The sequence below is a fragment of the Orcinus orca genome, chromosome 10, assembly GCF_937001465.1.
Source record: "Orcinus orca chromosome 10, mOrcOrc1.1, whole genome shotgun sequence".
NCBI classification, from domain to species: Eukaryota; Metazoa; Chordata; class Mammalia; order Artiodactyla; family Delphinidae; genus Orcinus; species Orcinus orca.
In genome coordinates, this window is record NC_064568.1 from 74,313,755 (window position 1) to 74,335,084 (window position 21,330).

General features: G+C 52.6%; 4 protein-coding genes and 1 long non-coding RNA gene across 11 annotated transcripts in view; 1 reads left to right on the top strand and 4 right to left on the bottom strand.

Moving 5' to 3' along the window:
* Positions 1 to 315: 315 nt before the first annotated feature.
* LRRC73 (leucine rich repeat containing 73) lies at positions 316 to 3,695 on the bottom strand. 2 transcript variants are annotated; one of them, XM_004267554.3, is made up of 6 exons: positions 2,890 to 3,688; positions 2,108 to 2,268; positions 1,639 to 1,761; positions 1,157 to 1,257; positions 794 to 1,016; positions 316 to 647 (listed from the first exon to the last, which is right to left on the bottom strand). In XM_004267554.3, exons 1-6 carry the CDS (start codon positions 3,159 to 3,161, stop codon positions 577 to 579), a joined length of 951 nt encoding a protein of 316 aa, XP_004267602.1. In that variant the 5' UTR covers positions 3,162 to 3,688; the 3' UTR covers positions 316 to 576. The 2 variants fall into 2 exon arrangements, with proteins under 2 accessions (XP_004267602.1, XP_033279844.1); XM_033423953.2 differs by lacking the exon at positions 1,639 to 1,761 and having other exon boundaries at positions 2,890 to 3,695.
* Positions 3,696 to 5,230: 1,535 nt separating this feature from the next.
* On the bottom strand, positions 5,231 to 9,492 carry YIPF3 (Yip1 domain family member 3). 3 transcript variants are annotated; one of them, XM_004267552.3, is made up of 9 exons: positions 9,254 to 9,492; positions 8,581 to 8,778; positions 8,288 to 8,394; positions 6,957 to 7,002; positions 6,727 to 6,819; positions 6,444 to 6,575; positions 6,133 to 6,246; positions 5,811 to 5,934; positions 5,231 to 5,716 (listed from the first exon to the last, which is right to left on the bottom strand). In XM_004267552.3, the coding sequence occupies exons 1-9, from the start codon at positions 9,332 to 9,334 to the stop codon at positions 5,568 to 5,570; spliced, it is 1,044 nt and encodes a 347-aa protein (XP_004267600.1). In that variant the 5' UTR covers positions 9,335 to 9,492; the 3' UTR covers positions 5,231 to 5,567. The 3 variants fall into 3 exon arrangements, with proteins under 3 accessions (XP_004267600.1, XP_033279828.1, XP_049572377.1); XM_033423937.2 differs by lacking the exon at positions 6,444 to 6,575 and having other exon boundaries at positions 9,254 to 9,490; XM_049716420.1 differs by lacking the exon at positions 6,133 to 6,246 and having other exon boundaries at positions 9,254 to 9,490.
* Positions 9,493 to 9,559: 67 nt separating this feature from the next.
* Positions 9,560 to 19,085, top strand: POLR1C (RNA polymerase I and III subunit C). 2 transcript variants are annotated; one of them, XM_004267551.3, is made up of 9 exons: positions 9,561 to 9,712; positions 9,839 to 9,910; positions 16,964 to 17,071; positions 17,306 to 17,438; positions 17,723 to 17,842; positions 17,929 to 18,081; positions 18,237 to 18,386; positions 18,492 to 18,608; positions 18,753 to 19,085. In XM_004267551.3, exons 1-9 carry the CDS (start codon positions 9,644 to 9,646, stop codon positions 18,869 to 18,871), a joined length of 1,041 nt encoding a protein of 346 aa, XP_004267599.1. In that variant the 5' UTR covers positions 9,561 to 9,643; the 3' UTR covers positions 18,872 to 19,085. The 2 variants fall into 2 exon arrangements, with proteins under 2 accessions (XP_049572378.1, XP_004267599.1); XM_049716421.1 differs by lacking the exon at positions 18,237 to 18,386 and having other exon boundaries at positions 9,560 to 9,712.
* LOC125965701 (uncharacterized) lies at positions 10,101 to 12,026 on the bottom strand. The gene is made up of 2 exons (XR_007479937.1): positions 11,056 to 12,026; positions 10,101 to 10,835 (listed from the first exon to the last, which is right to left on the bottom strand). It is a non-coding gene; the product is annotated as an uncharacterized LOC125965701 (long non-coding RNA).
* XPO5 (exportin 5) overlaps positions 16,875 to 21,330 on the bottom strand; it is a 48,200-nt gene continuing 43,744 nt past the window's right edge. For all 3 annotated transcript variants that reach the window (XM_033423930.2, XM_033423931.2, XM_033423929.2), the window contains one exon: positions 16,875 to 21,316. In XM_033423930.2, coding sequence (XP_033279821.1) covers positions 21,179 to 21,316 — 138 coding nt within the window. In that variant the 3' untranslated portion in view covers positions 16,875 to 21,178. The remainder of the gene's footprint in view (positions 21,317 to 21,330) is intronic.

Genomic DNA, 21,330 nt, shown 5'->3' on the forward strand with positions numbered 1-21,330 from the left:
TCAGGTGGAGGGAGAGGGTGTACCTCAAGTAACCCTGGCAGGGCCCCTGAGTCTCTCCTTGAGGTAGGGTCCAGCCCAGCTCGGGGGGGCTCTTTACCTCAGTTACGATCCTTACAGGGCCTGTGTAAGGTGTCACCCCAGAACCCCAGGTCCTGTAAGTCAGAGACCTGAGCCAGACCTGTTTGAGACATTTGGGGCCAGTGGACGCTGCCTGGAGCTTGGGCCGTGGGGTGGCACTGCCCCCTAGTGATGTCTAGTGGTAATTCCAATTCCTCCCTCGCTGCCAGCCCCCAGTGACCAGAGCCACACGTCAGGTTGTCGAGTTCATAAAATCTCTTCCGAGCCAGCGGGCTGCAGCCAGAGCTGCCAACAAGTCCAGCATTGCCTTGGGTTCCAGTGCCCCCAACGATTTTGTTTAGTCACAGCTTTCAGAGCCTCCCACCATGCTGCCAGGAGCTGCCAGAGCCCCAGGCACACCAACCCCCCACCCTCCTAAGCCCCAGGGCCTGACCCTGACATCTGGGGCAAAGTGCTGGAGATGCAAATGTAATGACGCGCAGAAGCCTGAATGGAGAGTCACATCTCCGTCTCAGCCAACAGACTGTCCCCTAGTCCTGACGTCATTAGCACCATCTGAGAGCTGGGATCTGTGGAAGGGCAGAGAGGTGTTCAGACCACCAGGCATTCCTCTGCTGGGGACCACAAATAGAAGTGGCCTAAGTTTCTCACACCCACTCTCCCTGGTCCCCAGCCTCTTTCAGACCTGACTCTGATCAACCCTTGCAGCTCTTACCACTGGGGCACATCCAGGAGCTACTGCCCCTCTGGTGGGCAGCAGGCTCCCGCCCTCTCTCTCGTTCCTGGGTGTCGCCAGCCCCTCCTGCCACCTCCTCCTCCTCCTCCCCCTCAGAGAGGAGGTCACAGATCTGCTGCTGCAGCTCCGGGCTAATGCTGTTCTCAGCCAACACCAGACTCCGCAAAGCTGTGGGGTAATTTTCCACCATGTCCAGCAGGGTCTGCGGTGGGGAAGAGTACGGAAAATGATGAACACAGTTAAGGCAGCTCCGGACTCCAACCTGCCACCCCTTCAGTACGTCCACAGACACACTGGCTAACCTCAACCCCTGGCCCATCCCCAAACATGAAGACTTCTCACCTGAGCTGACTGGTTGGTGAGCCCTGTACCCTCCAAGTCTAGGACCTCTAAGGTGCGGCTGGAGGCCACAGCTACAGCCAGCATCGCTGCCACATGGTCACCTGGGGAGATAGTACACGTGTACACACTCACCGGCATTCACAGGCCTGCTAACCCTTTCTCCCCACAGCCTCCCCATTGCCCTGACAACCTCAGAATCCACCCCCAGGCCAGGAAACGCTGGCAACTGGTAGGTGGCCAGGAGGGGAGCATTGTGACTGATGAGTGAATGGATGAAGCAAGCCAGGCCCAGGGGTGGTGATGGATGCTCTGATCCACCTGTTGGTCATCTGGTCCTCAACACAGGTGGCTCCTCTACTTCCACCCAGAACCTCCCTTCTTTCCTCCGCCAGTGTGCTGGTTACCATGGCAACTGATGGTCCCAGGTTCTTGGACAGGGGTGAGGGGTGGTGAGAATCAAAGGGGGCTTTCTTGAGCCTCACCCAGAGGGTTGTAGTCCAGATTGAGGACGCGGACCTGGGAGCTGTGGGCCACGGCAATGGCGAGGCGGCTCCAGCCCTTAGGGGTGATGCCAGGGTTGGCGCTCAGCGTCAGCTCCTTCAAGCCTGGGCAGCATCATAGCGAGAAGCCAGGATGGAGAGGGTCAGGCCTTTCTCAAGCCCATTCCCCACCTGGGGATCTCTGGGGTATCCCTAGTGACTGAGAGCTACCCCACCTCCTCCACAGAGCTCCAGAGACATTAGCGACCCATGCTTTTCCTGCCCGCTGCAGCCTGGATTCCTGAGTCTCCATCCTGCTCAGCTCCCAATCCTTCTCCCTCCTAAGAGGATTCGAAAAACATTCTCACCCACACAGTCAGAGCCCTCATCTCTAGGCCATGCCCCCTGCCCTCTGCACTGAGCTTTTCATGAAGGCCACACTAGCCCATGCCCTCAGCAGGGCCCTGCTCACCAGACTTGGCCCCATCAGGGGGGAGAAGGCCACAGATGAGGTTGATGGCTTCATCACCCAGCATGCAGTCCCCCAGGTCCAGAGCCACGAGGGCAGGGTGGAGGGCCAGAGCTGGATTCAGCAAGGCCAGCCCCGCATCTGTCAGAGGGCTCCCATGCAGGCTGGGGGGTGAGACCAGAGAGCAGAGGTTACTGCAATCATCAGTCCTTACTGTAAGGGGGAAGGGGCGCCCTCCCTTATGGTGAGCTGTAGAGCTGAGGGGGACATTCAGTCACAGCACTTGGGAGAGGCCTTGGGAAGGAAAAAAGAAAATTCTAGACTCTTAAGAATGCAGTTAGAAGGGGAAAATTCGGTTTCTTTTCTGGGGCAGGGACTGGGATCCAGATGAGAACACAGAGAAACGGTGTGTGGGTGGTGTTCTGGACAGAACATAGGGGCAGGGATCTAGTCCTCAGGGGAGTATTCCTTCTTGGGTACTGAGCAAGCTACCCCGGAGAAATCAATGCGGGTGATTAGGTTGGGAGGTACACGGGTCCTGCCAGGAAGGGGTGGGTATCCTATATCATTTGGGGTGGGTCTGGTGTTCAAAGTCTGGAGGTGAGGCAGGGGCTTGGAGGGTGTTGTGGAAGCATGGGCAGAGGAATGAGGTGCGTGAATAGGGGTGAGAAGGTAGGCTGGTGCAAGCACAGGTACCAGAAGGTGTGCGGAGGAACAGGGGATGGCAGGGGGAGTGCGAGGAGGGGTGCGGTGCCCGGGACCCCTTTTAGAGGGAGCGCACTCACAAGAGGGACTGGATGGAGCGGTTGGTCCGCAGCGCCTCCGCCAGCTGCTTGATGCGGCTGGGGCTGGACACGACGCCCAGGTTAAGGTTGAGCTGCGCCAGGGACGTGGCCCCGGCCAGGGCCCGGCAGATGCGGCCGAAGTCGCGGTCGCAAAGACGGCAGCCGCGCAGTGAGAGCAGGCGCACGGCGTTGTCGCGCAGGCCGCGGCAGATGTCCCGCACTTCGGCGCCTGACAGCGGCTCCCCCGATATCTGGATGGAGCTGGGCAGCATCGTACCCACGGCTGGGCCTCCGGGGCCAGGGCCCGGGCCGCGGCCGAGTTTGGTGGGTCCGGGGTCCGGGGTGGGGTCGCCGACGCAGCGGAGTAGAGGGGGAGGCAGAGGCACAGGCGGCGGCGGCGGCGGCGGCGGAGAGGAGCGCCGGGGCCCGCGCGGGAGCCGGCCGGGATTGCGGAGGCGCCGAGGTCGCCGGCCGGGCTGAGACCGCGCGGCACCCGGGCCGGGGCGGACCGTGCCGTCCGTGTCTGGGCGGCGAGCCGGGGCGCGCGTTCCGGGGCCGGGCGGGCGCTGCTCCGCGCTGGTCTTCGTCCCTCGCGGTTACGGCGCCGGCTCAGGGGCCTCGGCTTAGGACGCGCGGAACCGGTCTCCGCTCGGAGGCCGCATCTGTTCCCTCCCTTCCTCCAGCCCCACTCCCCCTACCGCCCCGCAGGGAGAGCCCGAGGCGGGCAGGCGGGCGGGCCGGCAGGCGGGCAGCGGGTGGCGGGCGACAGCTCGGGCTCAGGCTGCTGCGCAGGAGCGGGCGGCGGGTTCCCATGGCAACGGTATCGTCATCGCCGCTCGCCCCGCCTCCTGCCCGGCCTAGACCACGCGGGCACACGAGGTTTGCGCACACCCGATGTTCAGAAGCAGTGGGGGCGCTCTTCCCCTGGGTGTAGGGCCAGACAACAGGTGGCCAGGTGGAAGCCTGGGACGGGCAGGGGGTAGGGAGGGGAGAATAGAGACACATCAGGTGGAGACGGCATTTGAGACAGTTACACGGTTCTTTTGCTCATTTTCTCGTCGTTCCCCGTTCCTAAGGGCCAGACCCCTCGGTGCCTTCGCCTGGATCCCAGGGACGCCCGCCACCCCCCCACCCCCGTCCAGTTTGGAAGTCCCAAGGGCCCTTTAATTCGCGCCTCGCCCCGCCCCCGCGACAAGAGGCGCCGCGTGCGCGGGCATTCCAGGCGCGAGGAATTTCTCGCGTGCCCCTCGCCAAGATGGCTGCCTCGGAGTGGGGGCGGCGGGAACCCCTGCCCCGTGGAGGCGGCCTCAGCTGCCAGGCCCAGTAGAACCCCAAAGGGTCCTTGAAGCAGGTGAGCCGCAGGTAGATGCAACGCGCTGGTGCCGTTCCTTTCCCAGGTGATTAGGGCACTGCTGATGCTCTGACGTCCTCAGTATCCGTGGGACTGGAGTAGCCAAAATGAAGGGGGGTGGTACCAGGAGAGCAGGCTGCAGTGGCTGTGGGGCCGTGAAAAGTAGGCCGGAGCTTTCAGTAAGGGCACACTGCACAATACAGGCAGTGCCCTTTGAACGTTGTCCACTGGTGATAGTGTAGGGGCCTCACATCACATAGGATCACACAGCGTGAATGAAGAGCACATCTTTCTTAGTCCCTTTATTAGAAGGGAAAAACGCTAACTCAGATTTACTAGGGTAATGAATTTAAAAAAAATGAATAATATAAACATAGTGAAGGGAGGTCAAAGATTCTGTTCCCTCCCTTAACCACCTGATTTAAGTGGAACAGATTAAATGGGTAGTGGGAGAGGATGGTGCTGTGCTTGGGGTGGTTATCGCTTTTAAGAGTAAATAGCACTCTTGAAGAGAAAGGACTGAGGGAATTCCTGAAGAAAGCTTTGTTCCCCTGGCCCCAGTATAACCAGGGCAAAGCCAACTTTGGCTTCAAATGTGCACCTCCACAGAAAAATTATCTCTACACAATGGCCCAGGTGCATAAGGGCCTTGTAATGACATGGTGTTGAGTCTGGAAGTTTTTGTCCAGTTGTCACTGCTCCATAGGCATCCCAAGAGTGAGGCTGAGCCCAGACCTAAGCCGGGTGCACTGTTCCATCAGACTTATTATGGTTCTTGAGTTTGAGGCCTCCCTGATGCTGCATGGATCTTGTGCTCCCTGCCCTGGGGGCAGGTTCCATATTCAGTCTTTCAATGCAGTCTGGGCTGTCCCACTTTCATTCTGCTTGGATAGGGGTATAATGAAGTGAGCATGTGACATTACCACCACTGACAGAACAGGAAAGTGTACAGGAAGTAGGGTGGCAGGGAGGACCACTGGAACGGGTAGCTGTAGTTCCAGACTTCAATCAACATTTTAATTACCAAGTCTATATTTAGCAAGACAATGTGGAAGAGATAAAGAGGAAGGAAGGGGTAGGTGGTGAGAGGACCTTGGAGGAGCTGACCCACTTTCTGCACTGGCTGCAGAGCCCTGCAGTCCCGGCCAGGACTTCCTGGCCTTGTGCCCTTCAGAAGCTCGACAGGCATCAAGGAGGTGCTTAAGTGGCTATAGCTCTGTGGCAGCTGCAGACCCCTCAAAGAGACACATGTCATCAATACTGTCCTTCAGTCTTCCTCCACTTTGCAGCTGGGGGAAAGGGGGCCGGCCAAGGATCTCAGGTGGGGTCAGTGTGACTGCAGGGTCACCGCGACAGCCTTGGCTGTGGCGTTGAGCGCAGTGGTGGGAAGCCTAGCAGCAGGGAGCACAGCGGGGATGTCTCTGGGGACCCTCTGCATGGGTGGGATGTTGGGGCCTTCCAGCGTGTCCAGGATCCCTGAAAGGAGGAGGATGGAAAGTAAGTGAGGGTTGGTAGGGCCCTGCCCTAGGCAGCTGTCCTCCCTCTCCCCCGCACCCCTCCTGTCACTTACCCTCTACCACCTTGTGGTAGGCAAAATGCAGATAGAGCAGGAAAAGCATGTGCAGGGTAGCCAGGGTGCCACAGAGGAGCAGCCGCTGTGTGGGGCCCACAGTCCGTGACACCAACACTGCCACCTAGGGCAACAGGAATACAGTTCAGAGGGCCTGATCCAAGTGACTAGTGTAGAGAAGCCACTCTTACCCAGAGCAGAACCGTCTTTGGGCTCTTCCCTCCCATTCAGAGCCCCTTGTGGGACTGGGCCTGAGCTCTGGGCTGTTTTCCCTACTCCTTCGGAGGACAGCCCACCCCTGGAAACCTCCTGCCAAGCTTACCATACGCAGCGTGGACAGCCCACCCACCAGCAGCCAGAAGAGGTAGAAGAGGGCATGGAGGTGGATGTTATAGGTGATGAACAGGACAATGCAGTGCCCAAAGAGGCCGTAGCCCTAGGAAAGAGGATGGCGGAGAGGAAAATTACTCAGGCTGGGCTGGCCTCTGGACCCTCATGGGGACCCTGAGAAATAAATGGTCCATTGGCCAGCTCACCCCATTCCAGGCCCTGGGGCCCCTAGGACAGATGCAGACCAAAGCCTGGTTACTCTTTTAAGATCACCCTTGCCCACCAGCATGCTGGACTCCTTACCAGCAGTGCCAGCATCTGGAGCATGGTGATCTGGGCATTGCACAGGTAGGCGAGGAAGTAAATGAAGGACGAGACGCCCAGCCAGTAGCCGAAGCAGGTGCCAATGGCTGTGCCCATCAGGGTGCCCTCCCGCTGTGGGGTGAAGGCTTTAATTAGTCCTGGGAGGCCTCTTAGCTCACTCAGGGCCTTCCTCAGGGGCTGCTTCTAACTTACTCCACCATCGTCTCCTTGGGCAGCTTTCAACTCATATCAGCCACCCCCCAAAGTCCTCTGTCCTGCTTACGATAATGGTGTCAGACGTCTTCATCCCATGGAGGAGGATGGCCACCAGCGTGAAGACAAGCATGAGAGGTCCGTAAAGCTCACCTGCGATTTTCTGTCAATATACCAACTCATTCAGGCTGGAGGGTACAGTGGCTCTTCCGTTTATGCCTTCCCAGGCTTTGCGTGGTGGCCCCACCCTCTGCCCTAGTGCCTCCCCCGGCTCTTCCAGACATGCTACCCGCTATTCACCTGGGGGAAGTTGACCATCTTGATAGGGATCATGGACTCCAGGAGCCTGGGAGGGGAGAGGAGAGATGAGAGCAGAGGCAGCACTAGGCTGTGAGGTTCTGGAAAGCCTGAATCTTAGTCATCTTGCTAACTGAAGAGAACATGCTGGATGGTAAAGGGAGAAGAGGGTGGTAAAGACAGACAAGGAATGAGGAAATCACTTTTTTGCCCCTGAATGCTTCCAGGAAGAACAGCCTTCTGATGCTGTGCTGACTGATGCAGCAGCAACACGGAGAATTTAGAAAGCCCTGCTGGGCCCTGGGAGAGGGCCTGGACCCCACTACCTATGTGACCTGCTCCCCTTTAAACCTCAGCAGAGAATGCCCCAAATTCAAGGCTGTGATAGTAAAGCCCTGAGAAAGGTTTAGAGGGAAAGTTGTTACTTGAGGGAACCAGCGTGCCTCCTGCCTCGTCCTGCTTATCATTCCTCCAGGCACCACTGAGCATTTTCTTGAAAAATATATTTGAAGTGGTATGAAAATTCCAGGCAGAAGGAATAAAAGTACCAATAACTTCCCCACTTCTTAAGTGACTAGCTAGCTCCTAATAATACCCTGGATCTTGACTAAATTTTACTTCCTCTGAGAAAGCTGCCCTGTCCAATCCTCCAACCAACCCTGGGGCAGGTGTCCCTCCTGCGTGTCCCTTCATGGCAAATGAGTGCTCGAGGGCTGCACTCCAGCGTAAGGCTCCCATCTATCTTCACCACTGAATCAGACACAACTACTGTAGTGCCTGACGCAGAGCAAAAGCTCAGTAAATACTTGCTGAGTGGTACAGGTATTTGATAAGCATTGGTTGAATTAAAGGATGAGCAAAGAACAAAACCAAGATTAAATCCAGCTCTTGAAAAGTCATTCAACAACTAGGTACCGATATTCTAGTTCAGAGACTGTTCCGGTGCTGGGAATAAAAATGTGAAACAGTGCCTGCTTTTGAAAAGGAGGTCTCTGGGGAGACAGACCCAGAAATAAGAAAGTACAGCACTGCTGAAGTGTTATCTGTTAGAGGAAAGCGCAGAGATCTATTGGAGCACCAGGAAAGGACAAACTGGCAATGAGGAGCCAAGGAAGTGACATCTGAGCTAAGCTTTGAGGGAACATGAGTAGTTTGCTAGATGGAGAAGAGGAGGAAGGCAATGTGTTATCACCATGCCCTGTTCCGTGACTGGTAAGATGTATAATGTGGCTGGGGTCATGAAGAGGGGAGTCTAAGGGTTTGGTGTCCGGTTGTAGTTTGGATGAAGGACTAGGTGTTAGGGGGGCAGCTTCTGTCAGGAGGAGGATCCTCACCTGCTTCGCACCTGGGCAGGCTCCACATCAAAGTAGGGTCTCAGGATGTCGATGTTGGCATACAAGCTGAAGGCCCTGGAGGCTTGTCTCTTCCCTGCCTGCCACATCTGAAGCAAGGAAGACGGGTGGGGTGGGAGGGTACTGTGAGACTCTTGGCTCTATTGCTTATTTTTTGTTGGATGTCTACATGGTTCTAACTGGACAACCCGGGATGAACTTCACCAACACCAACTCCAGAACCAGGGGCCTCCTAGGTATACTTTTCCACCTGTCAGGGAGCCAGTCTTGCTTACCTGATCAGCCACCTGCCGGCTCAATTGTCCTTTAAAGCCCTTCATGCCCAGGAACTCCCCATCCTCTTCTTCAGCAGCAGCTGCATCAGCATCCACTTCTTCCTCACGCAGGCGCTGATGCAACTCACCCATGTCCTCGAAGCTGGAGCCTGAGGTATCATCCATGTTCTCCATGTCAATCACAGCTGAGCCCCCACCCTGTGAATACAACAGATCCTAAAGTGCAGTGCCTTTCTGCTCTATCCGTTAAGTCCTTCTCTGTTCACCACAGAGTTTGGGTCTCTGTTCTTCCACTGCAGGGGATATGGCTTGGCATTACCATAGATCACGCCATTCTCTCCCCCTCACTTGCTCTCAGAACCCTTGGTTGTTTGTCTGTCTTTTCTAGACTGGGAAACCTATTCCCTGTCTTCCATACACGTCTTTCTCCTACCTTCCCTACCAAAGCCCCCAAAGGGCTACAAAAGTGCCCATTTCCTTTGTCTTTCCCAACCCCAATACAAGGCTGTGCGCACACAGTGTGGTTTTGGCCAGTGAATCCCGCCCACCCACAAGCCCACTCCAGCCCCGTGCCATGCCTGACCCCGACCGACCTTCTAACTTGTGCGGAAAGCAAGAGCAAGCGGGCCCAGAAACCTGAGGCCCTTGGTCGGAGCCGTGGGGCTATTATTACCTGGATGTTTTCTTCGAACCCTCCCCATTCCGGGCCAGCCCCATTTCGGGCGCCGCCGGCCGGCGCCGCCGGAGTTGCCATGTCCCTCGAGGGCTCCCGTCGCTGAAGCCCGCGCTAGTCCCGCGCGCGGAAGAGGAGTGGGAGAGACGTGGGCCTAACGCAGGGACAGGTCCACGGACGAGAAAAAAAGGAGGATCCGTCGGAACGCAAAAAAGAGAAACCCGGATGTTTGGCCCAAACTGACTTCCGGTAGCTGGAGACGTGGACGGAGGCGGGGCAGAGTCTCGCGATATTAAGATTCCAGGAGGTGATGCGTTGCCACGGAGACGGAGAAGGGCCGCTAGGACGCACGCACCAGTTAGATGCCCTAGTCACGTGGAGGAGTTGAAGATGGCGGCGGCCCAGGCAGTGGAGGAAATGCGGAGGCGCGTGGTTTTAGGGGAGTTCGGGGTTCGCAATGTAAGCCTTGTGGCCTTGAGCTCGGGAGGAGAAATGGGAGCGGAACAGGGATGAGTTGGGGTCAGAGTGGGGACAGGCTTGGCTTCGCTGCCCCTTCGCGGACAGGCTCGTCTCTCTTTGCTCTAGGTTCATACCACCGACTTTCCCGGTAACTATTCGGGCTACGATGATGCCTGGGACCAGGACCGCTTCGAAAAGGTGGGTGGAGCTGGAGGTGCCCGGAGAGAGTACGGGGATCGGACCTTGTAGTCTGAGTAGCCTGTGCCTCAGAAGCTGTCCTTGTGATGCTGTTCAGGCTAAATTAAAGGTCCAGGTTCTTGTTCTACCTGTCCAAAAGAATCTGGACAGGGAGCGCAAGAAAGGTCACACATAGAGACTAAGGCGTAGAGAGAAACAAAGAAGCAATTTATTAAGGGGCAGAAGGGAAAGTACGTACTCAGAGAAGAATGAGGGCGTCCTCGCGAGTGAGGGGCGCACCCGAGGAGTTTTGTGACCACCACCCCTGCGGTGGGATCTTGATTGCACCTGGTTACGTCAGCTTCTCTTGCCCATTGGTCTTTTAAAGCCACCGCACTTCTGAAAGCTGTTTTCCCTTAAATTTTCCTTAGCGCCAGGTGTGGAAGGTTGTATAGCAGCCACCCGCAGCCTGTGCATTTTTATTGCTCATGCTCCGCCAAGCTCTAGCTCTGTGGGTTTTCTGGTTAGGGTTCTCTGTTTAGGTATCACGAAGTTTAATCAAGGTTTAATTTATGTTCTTGTTGCTGATGGCCATTCCTCCATGCTTCACAGTCTCATTAAGTGCAAAACAAGGAGAGGTGGCTTTGCCTGTTGCCTAAAGTCTGTGTTTGAGGAGGCTGTCCTTGGGTCCAGCCCTGTCTTTCCTGCCTCAATTCCACCCTGAAAGAGTTCCTTTCCAAAATCTTTTGGGGTTATTCAGGGCCAAAAGTCTCATTCTTCTGTAACTTCTTCAAGCTGGCAGGGGCAGTCTTCCCTTGTCTGACCCTGGGAATGAAACTTTCCTCCTTTCTGGTCAAGGAGTCCCAAGATTTCCATAGAGGCCTCAGCAGTAGGCAGTGGCTGGAGTCCCTGTATGACCATCATGTTTATGTCAAATTGTTGCAACCTGGAGGAAACAAATTTAACAAGCAAGTAAAAAGGCAGGGGCCAGAAATCAGCAAAAGTATTAATGCAACCAGAGGTCCAAGGGTGCCTTTGGTTATATCCTTTTGACTGCAGTCCATGTGGAGTGGGCACTGGGGTTATCCTTTCCAAAACTGTAACACCTGGCCAGGGGTGTTGATGTAGGTGTAACATGTTTTGTTGATAACTGCACATATCCTTACCTGCTCAGCTAGGAGATAATCCAAGACCAGTCTATTATCCATCACCACATTAGCTAGGGAATTAAGAGATGTTGAGAGTCTAGAGAGTGAGTCCCCTCTGGTCCTGGCCAGGGTAGACAGAGTATCTGACAGGTTATAAAGTGTTGCCTCGTGGTAGGCAAAGCCCCCTCCCCCCTGCCCCGTGGAGCTGCCAAACCAATAGCAACTCCTTTTTTTGCCAGGATGAGTCCAGTTGCCCTCTTATTTCAGGAATGGGATTATAAATGGTTATACTGAGGTCCCTGTGATTACTTAGTTGGCCTAGCATGCATTGTCCCACTATCAGGGCATTATCTAGATAAGGAGAGGCCTTAGCCAATCCCAGGGAAGGGAAGGAGGAGTTGGGGTTGTCATCTAAAATATCTGGGGTATTTTGGTCTCTTTTCTTTGGTTCAGTGAAACAAATCTGACATGATTCCTTCAATGAAGCGTTTTGGTATAGCATCATAAAAGCCTGCACGTAAGGATCCTCAGTCTATTTCTCTAGTTTCCTGCAAAATAAATCCAGTTGTGAAATAGTGTCATAATTTGAAGAGCCATTTTGGAGCCAGGTTTCCCTGACGCTTACTTGTATTGAGGCCAAAATGTGTTGCAGAAAAAGATGAGTTTCTTGTGTTTTAGCTCATCAACGTTGAATTCCTTCCAGTTTTTCAGGATGCGTCCTAAGAGGGACTGCTCGGGTACTGAAGGGGCACCTCCTATGGTGTTTATACCTAAAGTGGATAGAAAAGAAAACAGCACAAAAATCAGGGCATCCTGTGAGTTTTGCTCTCAGCTTTGGTAACAGCAAGGGCGTCGCCTTCTACCATTACCTACTTCCTAGGCCTTGGAGGCATCCCCCTCAGTGACCTTACTAGTCCTTGGATGTCTCCAAGGTGAGAGGGTCTGGGACCCTGCCCATTCGTCCCCGTTGGCCAGGTAGGGGGATTGCCTTTTCTTTTTCTATCCTCCTTTTTGATATAGGGCATGACCAGTAATGTGTCTGCCTGTGGTGCCCAGATGTATCCACTTTTCTTATGACTCTAAGAATCCTTCATAGTGGTGGAATTGCCACCTAGCTCGGGAATCTAAGATTTTAAATAAAACTTCTATATTTAAAGACATTAATGGAAGAGGACTCCTCAGAGAGAGAGAGAGATGGAGAGAAAGCCTGCCTTGGAAGCTTTGGATATTGCCGGAGTAAGCAGATCTTTCCTAAAAGTGAGACCCAAGGAATTAAGCCATGAGTAATTTTTGAAAGATTTACAGTTGCATTAAGTTCCTATTCCCCTAATGCAGACACCCAAAGGAGGGAGAGAAAGGTTAGGGTGAATAACGATTTTGTGGTGGCAGCAGCAGTGGTGAGCTAAAAACAAACAGTCCTTTTTAAACCCAGCATGGGCAGAGCAGAGCCCTCTCCGGTAAAGGTGCTGAATCGAGACAGCACTCAGAAAGGATTAGCAGAGCAGCGAGAAGGAACACGAGGAGGATAGCAGGCATCCAGGTTCACCAAAGCGTATTAATTAGTTTATGGGCGGACTGGTGTAACGGGGCAGAAGGAAAATAGCGGCCAGAGGTACTTAGCCTTGGATTTATGAAGTTTTTTTGTCCTTCTTTAATAAGGACTTTAGGTTTGGAAGGGGGCTCACTCGCCTGTCTGGACTCTTCTGGTTGTCTGTGGTCCTCGATGTTCTGTGAAGACTTGGGAGGAGGGATAGGTTTAACTCTAGACAGGTTCCCCGCTTAGCTAATAGTTGGTCATCCATTCTTGGTGTCCCCAAAATACTTATTTGGTCCTGTTGGGTTTGATAACAGGCAGAATAGGAGTATTGTGTGTGACTGACAAAAGACTAGTAACCTGCACCTGGTAATAATCAGCTTGGCCTGGGGGGCCCTTCCTGGGATCTGTCTCAGGCTTGAAAATTTATGGGTGTTAGGTTTCACCCAAATGTTAGGTTTCAGCCAGAGCAATTTAAAAGTTGGGGCCTGTTCCTAGTCGCTGAAGTGTCTCCCAAGCTTTTATAACGTATTGTCCCGTTAAAGGATGGGGGCATTCAGGGACTACCGAGAAGGCATGTGAGACCAAATATTGTTCAGATTGGCAATTGAGTGGCTTAATGAAATACCAACTGTGGGGATTTTTATCAATACTCGATTTTTATCAATACCAGGCAGCTTTTAACATTTGAGTGTCCAGCATAATTGTTTAAAGACAGAGCAAGTGGCTCCTGTATTGATTAAAAAACTAGACCCTCTTACCTGCCTTGTTAAGGATCACCTGGGGCTCTTCTGTTGAGATGGTGAATTTTTCCATGCAAGCCAAGGACCCCCGGCCCTGTCAGCTATCTGCAGCTACCATTTGGAGTTTCGAAACCCCTTTGTCCAAATCGGACATGGGACATTCTCACGTCTGATGGCCTGACTTTCCACAGTTTGGACATGGGGCAAGCAGTTTCGCCTTTTGCCGTCAACAGGAACGGGTGCAGTGGCCTGGCTTACCACATTTGAAGCAGACCCCTTGTGGAGTCTCTGTTGTTCTGGTGTCGTGTCTTCTCTTTGTCCCTGAGGTTGCAAGGCACTGCTGACAGCAAGAGCTGTCAGTTGAGCCTGTTTCTTAGTTTGTTCCCCTTCGTGCCAGTCCCTCAGGGCTTCCTCTGCCTGGTCACGGTTATTAAATACCCCATAGGCCATATCTAGCAGCTAAGGCATCAGAGCCTGAGGCCCCAACTGTAACTTTTGGAGCTTTCACCTAATATCAGGGACAGACTAGCTGATAAAAATGTTGTCCCAGTAGGGACTAGTTCTTGGGGTGGAGGAGTCTGTGTTAGTGCATTCTCTAAAAACTTTCACAAGTTTAATCCTAGATGAGGCTCATTTGGTCAGAGAAGGAATTCAACTGCCTGGACTTGTCCCAAATTAAGTAAGTACTGCTCTTAATGAGTTCACTGGTTTTACGTGCTTTTAGATTTTAACTAGTTCTGAAATATAGCCCTCAATGGTCAGGGTCCCCAGGCAGCATGGGATGCACAAAAGCCCAAAAGAGAAAATGTCCTTGGTGTCTCTGAATACTCCCAAAGGGTATGTCCCTGGGAGTAAAGATTACCTGTGATCCTTCAGGGGAACCAAGCTCCTGCCAAAAGGAGGAGCATTGTCGGTCAGGACTGGCTACGGGTGTCCCTGTTTTTCTCACTCCTGCTGACTGTAGCCTGTGTGAGGGTAGCGACCCCATCATATGGCAACCCTGCCAGCCCGTCCTGAGGCCCGTGTCCTCCCCTGGTGTCTGCGATAACCAGGGTGAGCGACCTTCCTGAAGGCTTCAAGGCTTCTCTGTAGATTCTATAGCCAGTGATTAATTCTTGTGTTCCTGGGGTGCATTCCCCTAAAATGGACATCCTTATAGTTCCAGGACCTATTTAGGTTCTAGTTTTCATTCTCTGAAAGGGTGGTAAGTATCTGAAAATGGGTACCAGCCACTAAGGGAGGCAGTATGTGTAATTATGTTAAAAAAAAATCTAAGAAAACCTCAGCTTTCTTCAACTTACAGTCTGTCCAAGTAAGGCTGTATTTTATATTTTTGCTAATTTGAACCTGACAATAGTTAATCAAATGGTGGATAAGATAAACCCAGAGGGCAAAGCTCCTGTGGTTCAGGTCCCTGACTGCCTGTGAGCAGAGGCTGGCCTGACATGCCTTGCAACAATGAGAAGTGCAAGACCTAGCAGCAAGCTTGGAAAGCACCTGACAAATTCCTCTTCCCTGCACTTCCGGGAGAGCAAGACACGAAAATATGAGTGAGATGGGCCGCAGAGGCGCAACAAAGAGCGAAAGAGAAAAGTAATGATAGGAAGTCAGGCAGCACCACTCAAGTGCAAGGGAGGTGGGAGGCTAAGACTTACCAGAGACCAAGATGAAGGGTAATTAACTTCCAATAAATCTCCTGGCTTGCTTGCCAAAGACTGATGCCAGACAGGCTAAATTAAAGGTCCAGGTTCTTGTTCTACCTGTCCAAAAGAATTTGGACAGGGAACGCAAAAAAAGTCACACAGACTGAGGTGTAGAGAGAAACAAAGAAGCAGTGTATTAAGGGGCAGAAGCAAACGCACTTGGAAAAGAACTCAGGCGTCCTCGCCAGTGAGGAGGGCATCTGAGGAGTTTTCTGACCACCCCCCCCCCACCTTTTATGTCAATTCCTTGAATGGATGCAGGTTTCTTTGATTAGGGGCAGAATATTCATTGGTGGGATCTTAATTGCACCTGGTTACATCCGCTTCTCTTGTGAGTCTGTCTCCTGAAGCCACTGCACATGTGCTCTAAGAGCCATTTTTCCCTTAGCAGTCAAGCACCAGATGTGGAAGGCTGTATAGCAGTCAGCTGCAGCCTGTGCATTTTTATTGCTCATGCTGGGCTGAGCTCTGTGGGTTTTCTGGGCAGGGTTCCCTGTTCAGGTGTCACAAAGTTTAATCAAGGTTTAATGTATGTTCTTGTTGCTGATGCCATTCCTCTATGCTTCATAATCTCATTAAGTGCAACACAAGGAGAGGTGGCTTTGCCTTTTGCCTAATGTCTGTGTATGAGGAGGCTGTCCTTGGGTTGGGCCCTGTCTTTCCTGCCTCACTTGGGGTTTGCTCCGTATTATCGAGCAACATGCTAGGTGCTCGGTAGACACAACTTCTGCACTGCTTTGCAAATAAGATGTTCAGTCTTGTTGTAGAAGAGCATGCATAGACAAATGAGTCCAGAGTAATGCGGTAAAGGCGGTTGAAAGCAAAAAAGGTGATGGGGTTGGGGCAGGTGTATCCTGCACAGGCACTTAATCCAGAATGAGAAGGGGGGGCAGAAGTATGGAAGATTTTCTGAAGGAGATGACATCTCAGTTCAGCCTTGAACGAAGAGCAGAAGCTGAGAACAGCGAAGGGTGAGGAGTGTCCAAGCAGTTCATTGTTGCTAGAATATGAAGTGGGTCAGCATGAGTGTTAGGCAAGACTGAAGTGCATTTTAGGCACTGTAGGTGATAGGGAGCTTTTGAAGAGCTCTTAAGCAGATATTATCATAGCTGCAAGCTTAATGGTTGGGAGAGAATGAATTTGAGGATTGTCATGTGGCATGTGCAGATTTGTGACAGAATTGCATAGGGGAGCTGAGGCTGAAGGCAGAAACTAAGATTGTGATCATGGAAACAGAGCACGGGAGACAGAAGGTAAATTTGGTGGTTGCTTGGATATGGGCTGTGGGGGGGGGTGTAAAATTCGCTTGTTGGGGAACTACTTTGATGGATGGTGGTGTCATTTACTGATGAGAAATGGGTCTGGGGAAAGGGAGTGTTGACGCATTCAGTTTCCTGTAGATGGAGAAGTCTAGCAGGCTAGCAGGAGATATATATGAGATCAGAAGTGAGATACAATTTGGGGAGTTGTCCGTACAGATAGTTGCTAAAACCATGAGTGGGGTTGAGGTCACCCTGGAGAGACACAAACACTTGGGAAATGGTAACATGTATATGGTAGGTGGAAGACTGTGAATTTAGTAGAAGGACTGATCAGACAAGGAAGATTGGTGCTCAGAAATCAAGGCAGTAGTTTGGAAATGGGATTCTCTCAATGCCAGGTCCAGGGGAGGTGTCTAGTAAGATAAGGATTGAGTAGTATCAACTGGACTGAGCAATATGTGAGCCTATTCTTAGTAAAATAGCCTCTGTGGATGGCCTGGCTGGAAGCCATATTGCAGAGGATTTTAAATGAATGGAAGATAAAAATGAAGACTTTTCTAGAAACTAATGATTGGAAGCGAGAGGGACATCTGGGCAAAGGGAGGTTCTTGAGGGGAATATCTGGGGGGCGGTATTGACTGTGTAGAGAGCAGGCTTCATTTTGTGCTTTTCCTGTTCCTTTAGGATTTCCGCGTGGATGTGGTGCACATGGATGAAAACTCATTGGAGTTTGACATGGTGGGAATCGACGCAGCCATTGCCAATGCTTTTCGACGCATTCTATTAGCTGAGGTATAGGTGGGCACGATGGCAACGGTGGAGTTGTGTGGGGAATCCTCATTTGTAGAATTGTCTCAAGTGGTATTTTTCCTGCAGTTTTGCTGAGCGTTCCTCCTGCTCATTCTTTGTAAACTTCATCAAGCGTTCTTCTAGGAGGAAGTCTCCATCTCCCTATGTCAGGAGGCAGGGAGTAGATGGGGAATCTACGGGGTCTTTGTAGATGAGTGGCTTTCTTTTCTTGGGCAGGTGCCAACCATGGCTGTGGAGAAGGTCCTGGTGTACAACAACACTTCCATTGTCCAGGATGAGATCCTCGCTCACCGCTTGGGGCTCATCCCCATTCATGCTGATCCCCGCCTTTTTGAATATCGGAACCAAGGTGAGGGTTTGAGAAAATGAAATTTTGGGGGAAGGTGGGCAGCTCTCCTCTGAAGTTGATTCTGGAATCAGACTGCCTGTGTTCGAACCCTTGATTGGCTACTGTATGACCTTGGGCCCGGTACAAATCTTTTGGTACATCAGTGCTGTTGTCTGTGAGGACACCTGCCCTTGCCTCACCAGGGTTGCCAAGAGGATGAGAGAAACACGCAAGGCATTCAGCGTAGTGCCTGGCACCGACGCCCACTAGCTCTTTAACAGTCCCCACCTCCTCCCTTTGTGTAGGAGATGAAGAAGGCACAGAGATAGATACCCTGCAGTTTCGGCTGCAGGTCAGGTGCACTCGGAACCCCCGCGCCGCTAAAGATTCCTCTGACCCCAATGAGCTCTATGTCAACCACAAAGGTAGGTACCGGTGGGGTGAGGAAGAGGGCCCCCTGTTGGTGGGTGCCAGTTTTAGTGACTTTGGTCTGATGTGCTTCCTCCCGCAGTGTACACCAGGCACATGACATGGGTCCCCCTGGGGAACCAGGCTGACCTCTTCCCGGAGGGCACCATCCGACCGGTACACGATGATATCCTCATCGCTCAGCTGCGGCCTGGCCAGGAGATTGACCTGCTCATGCACTGCGTCAAGGGCATTGGTGAGACCCTTTGATTACCCTGGGGTGAGGTATGACTAAGGGACTCGGCTGAGATGTCCCCGACAGGCAGAGCGCCAATGGGCCTTTGATGTCAGGAGCTTAGGGAATGTGAGGAAGGGTCTCCTCCCAGGCTCTGAGTTCCCTCTTCCCTCCAGGCAAAGATCATGCCAAGTTTTCACCTGTGGCAACAGCCAGTTACCGGCTCCTGCCGGACATCACCCTGCTTGAGCCCGTGGAAGGGGATGCGGCTGAGGAGCTGAGCCGGTGCTTCTCACCTGGTGTTATTGAGGTGCAAGAAATCCAAGGTATGGGATTTGGGATGCCAGGCCCTGAAGTATATTTTCTTTGAAGGTAGCAGAGAAATAAAAGCTCTGGGCTCATGTATTTATAATATGGTTTGTTTTCATTAGGTAAAAAGGTGGCCAGAGTTGCCAATCCCCGGCTAGATACCTTCAGCAGGGAAGTCTTCCGGAATGAGAAGCTAAAGAAGGTTGTACGGCTTGCTCGTGTTCGGAACCATTACATCTGTGAGTTTCAAGTTGGAGGGTGGGGTGGGGGTGGAGTTCTTTGGTGCTGCAGCTTCCTTGCAGAGTTCAGATGTGGAATCTAGCAATACGTATAAGGAGCTTTTGTAAGCCCTGCCTGGGCTAAAGTGTCTCTTTGGTCCCCAGTCTCTGTGGAGTCAACAGGGGTGTTGCCACCAGACGTGCTGGTGAGTGAAGCCATCAAGGTACTGATGGGGAAGTGCCGGCGGTTCTTGGATGAACTGGATGCGGTTCAGATGGATTGAGGCTGCGCTGGACCTGGCATGGCTGGGACTGGATGCTCCTGAGGCAAGCTGAAGATTTTAGGTTCTGACCTGCCCCCACAGGACTGCTGTAGAGAGCCCAGAGACTAGGGGTCCTGAGTTTTCTGGGGACAATTCCAGCTTTATTTTCAGTCAATACACTTCGTTAAATGTTTTGTAAGGTCTTAATGTAAATAAATTCACATCCAGAGAAAAATCCTTTTGTTGGAGACCACTTTTTCAGTTTTCGTGCAAAAATATGGGGCACCTCAGAAGAGATCTGGCGTTATTTAGCAGTTAAGAGCATTGGGCTCAGACATCACTGCAAGTCAGGGCCAAGTCCCTCTGAAGCCCCTTGAGAAATGCCAAGTGTGATGGTTTCTGGGGGCACAGCCAGACCACAGGAAAACACCGTGTGCTGCTTAACCCATTTCCTGGATACCAGAGGAAGTTCCTGAGAGAAAAAAGGGTGGTCCATGGCAGTCAAGTCACATCAAGAGCCACACAAGGAAGAGTAACAGTCCCCTTGGGCAGCCCCTCTGGGTTAGGTCCAGTGGCCACCAATGACGACACTGAGAGAACGGAAGGGCCGCCTGGTCTATGTGTCAGGAGTAGAAGGCTGCTTCTGGCTGGCATGCTATTTCAGAGGGTTTGACAGAGCAGGGCTGTCAGTCACAGTTCTTCCTGTCCAGCCCCCTTAGCAAGCAAGATGCTCACGAGGAACAGTGACCCTGGAGTATGTTACTAGTTTGAAAAAGGGAGATGGGGCCCTTTCTATATGAAATTGAGATTTTTACTGACATGCAGATGTGCTTTAGAGTTAATGTTTCTACAAAAAGGTTCTATAAACAATAGAAAACTTCTAACATGAAGTCACAGGATGTTAAAAATATTACAACACAATAAATACAACTATACCCTCCACAGCCCCACCGCAGAGAAGAGTAGGCAGCTAACAAGTTTGGAGGGAAACATGCTGAGATGGCCTTCACAGTGGACAAGCAGCCCAAAGCACCACCCAGGAAGAGGGGATGGACCAAGCCTGTGCCATAGAAAGCGCAATGTGGGGCTCCCAAGTCCGTTTCCCCAGCTTTGCCTCTTCCTGACCTTACCCTACCTGGGGGGGCCACACCAGCTGAAAGCTGCAGCTTCGGCATCACCAAAACCCTGGTCAGGGGACTGGATCAATGCCAGGCCTCTGTGGGGAACACATGGACACACACTCTAAATGTGTGTCCTTCTGTATAGATTAACTAGTCGTGCATCCATGTCCCCTGTGCTTATAGGGCCGTCCAGTGATGTTTAGAACAGACTGGAGACTCACAGGTTGTGATGGGAAGGCATATTTTTTCTTTTGGAAATGGCCCATGAGGGAAGTGACCAGGGACCGGAAAGACCACGAGATTTTTGAAGGCACCTGGACTGAACTAGTCCTAGGAGAGACCAGTGGCTTTGCCAGCTGCTTGTCACAGATGTAGCCTAGTTGGTCTGGGTTATCCTTAAATGCCAATGACATCATGTGACACTAGATAGGGTACTGTGGCTCTTGTGCCTGAGTGGACCCTGGGGACTGGGGAAACCACACTGAGGGGTCATTCATGGAGGGAGAAAATGTGTGAGCTCTAAGGGATGTTACAGAGCGCTACAGACCCTGGCCCAGCCCTGGTCCCTGAAGGTACTAACATTTGATACTGTGCCCAGAGCTTAGCAGTGGCCTGTACCATGGATCCCATCAGGTGACCAGATTCTTGCTCAAAACAAAGCAGGAACTGGCCAAATTCAGTTCGGCACTCAGCACCTGACCCAGATATGCCCCTGGGGGATGGGGAAGGTCCCTGTCAGCCCAGCAGCAAGGGGGCTCAGTGGGACTTTCAACGATCCAGGAGAAACTCTGGCACAAGTAGTTCAGGGCTGAGCCCCCGCCGCAAGCCTGGCTTGTCGCAGCATTGGGTATAGCGCCCCTAGTTACCACTCTGCACAGGTGTATGGCTGCCTGGGGGCGGGAGGGCCTGGGGAGAAGGGCCGCTCTGCTCTAGCTTTTCTCTCTTGGAAAAGGCAAAGCTCCAAGCAGGATGGGAGATGCCTGGGTAACCTAGACAGAACAGTGTGAGCCCTAACTCCCGTTCTTGATGCTTCAGCGTGGCTTCCGGCCCTGTACAGGGCCCACTCTCTCCAGCTCCAGACCTGGATCTCTCTCCAGGCTGACGACGGTGTAAAGTGAGGTGGCAGTGGAGAGGGGCCTAGAGAATAGCTACAAAGGGGAAGAAGAGATGACAATAAAGGTCGAGGAAGAATGCCCAAAAGCTTGACTCAGGGTTCAAAGATGGCGGCCAGGCTTCCCTCCTCATTGTCCAGCACCTCCGCTTCCAGCATTGGCTTTGTCTTTTTGAAAAGTGAGGGGAGATTCTTAATGTGAACTTCTTTTCGGAACTGCTCGCCCAAGGGTTTCTGTGGAAGACAAA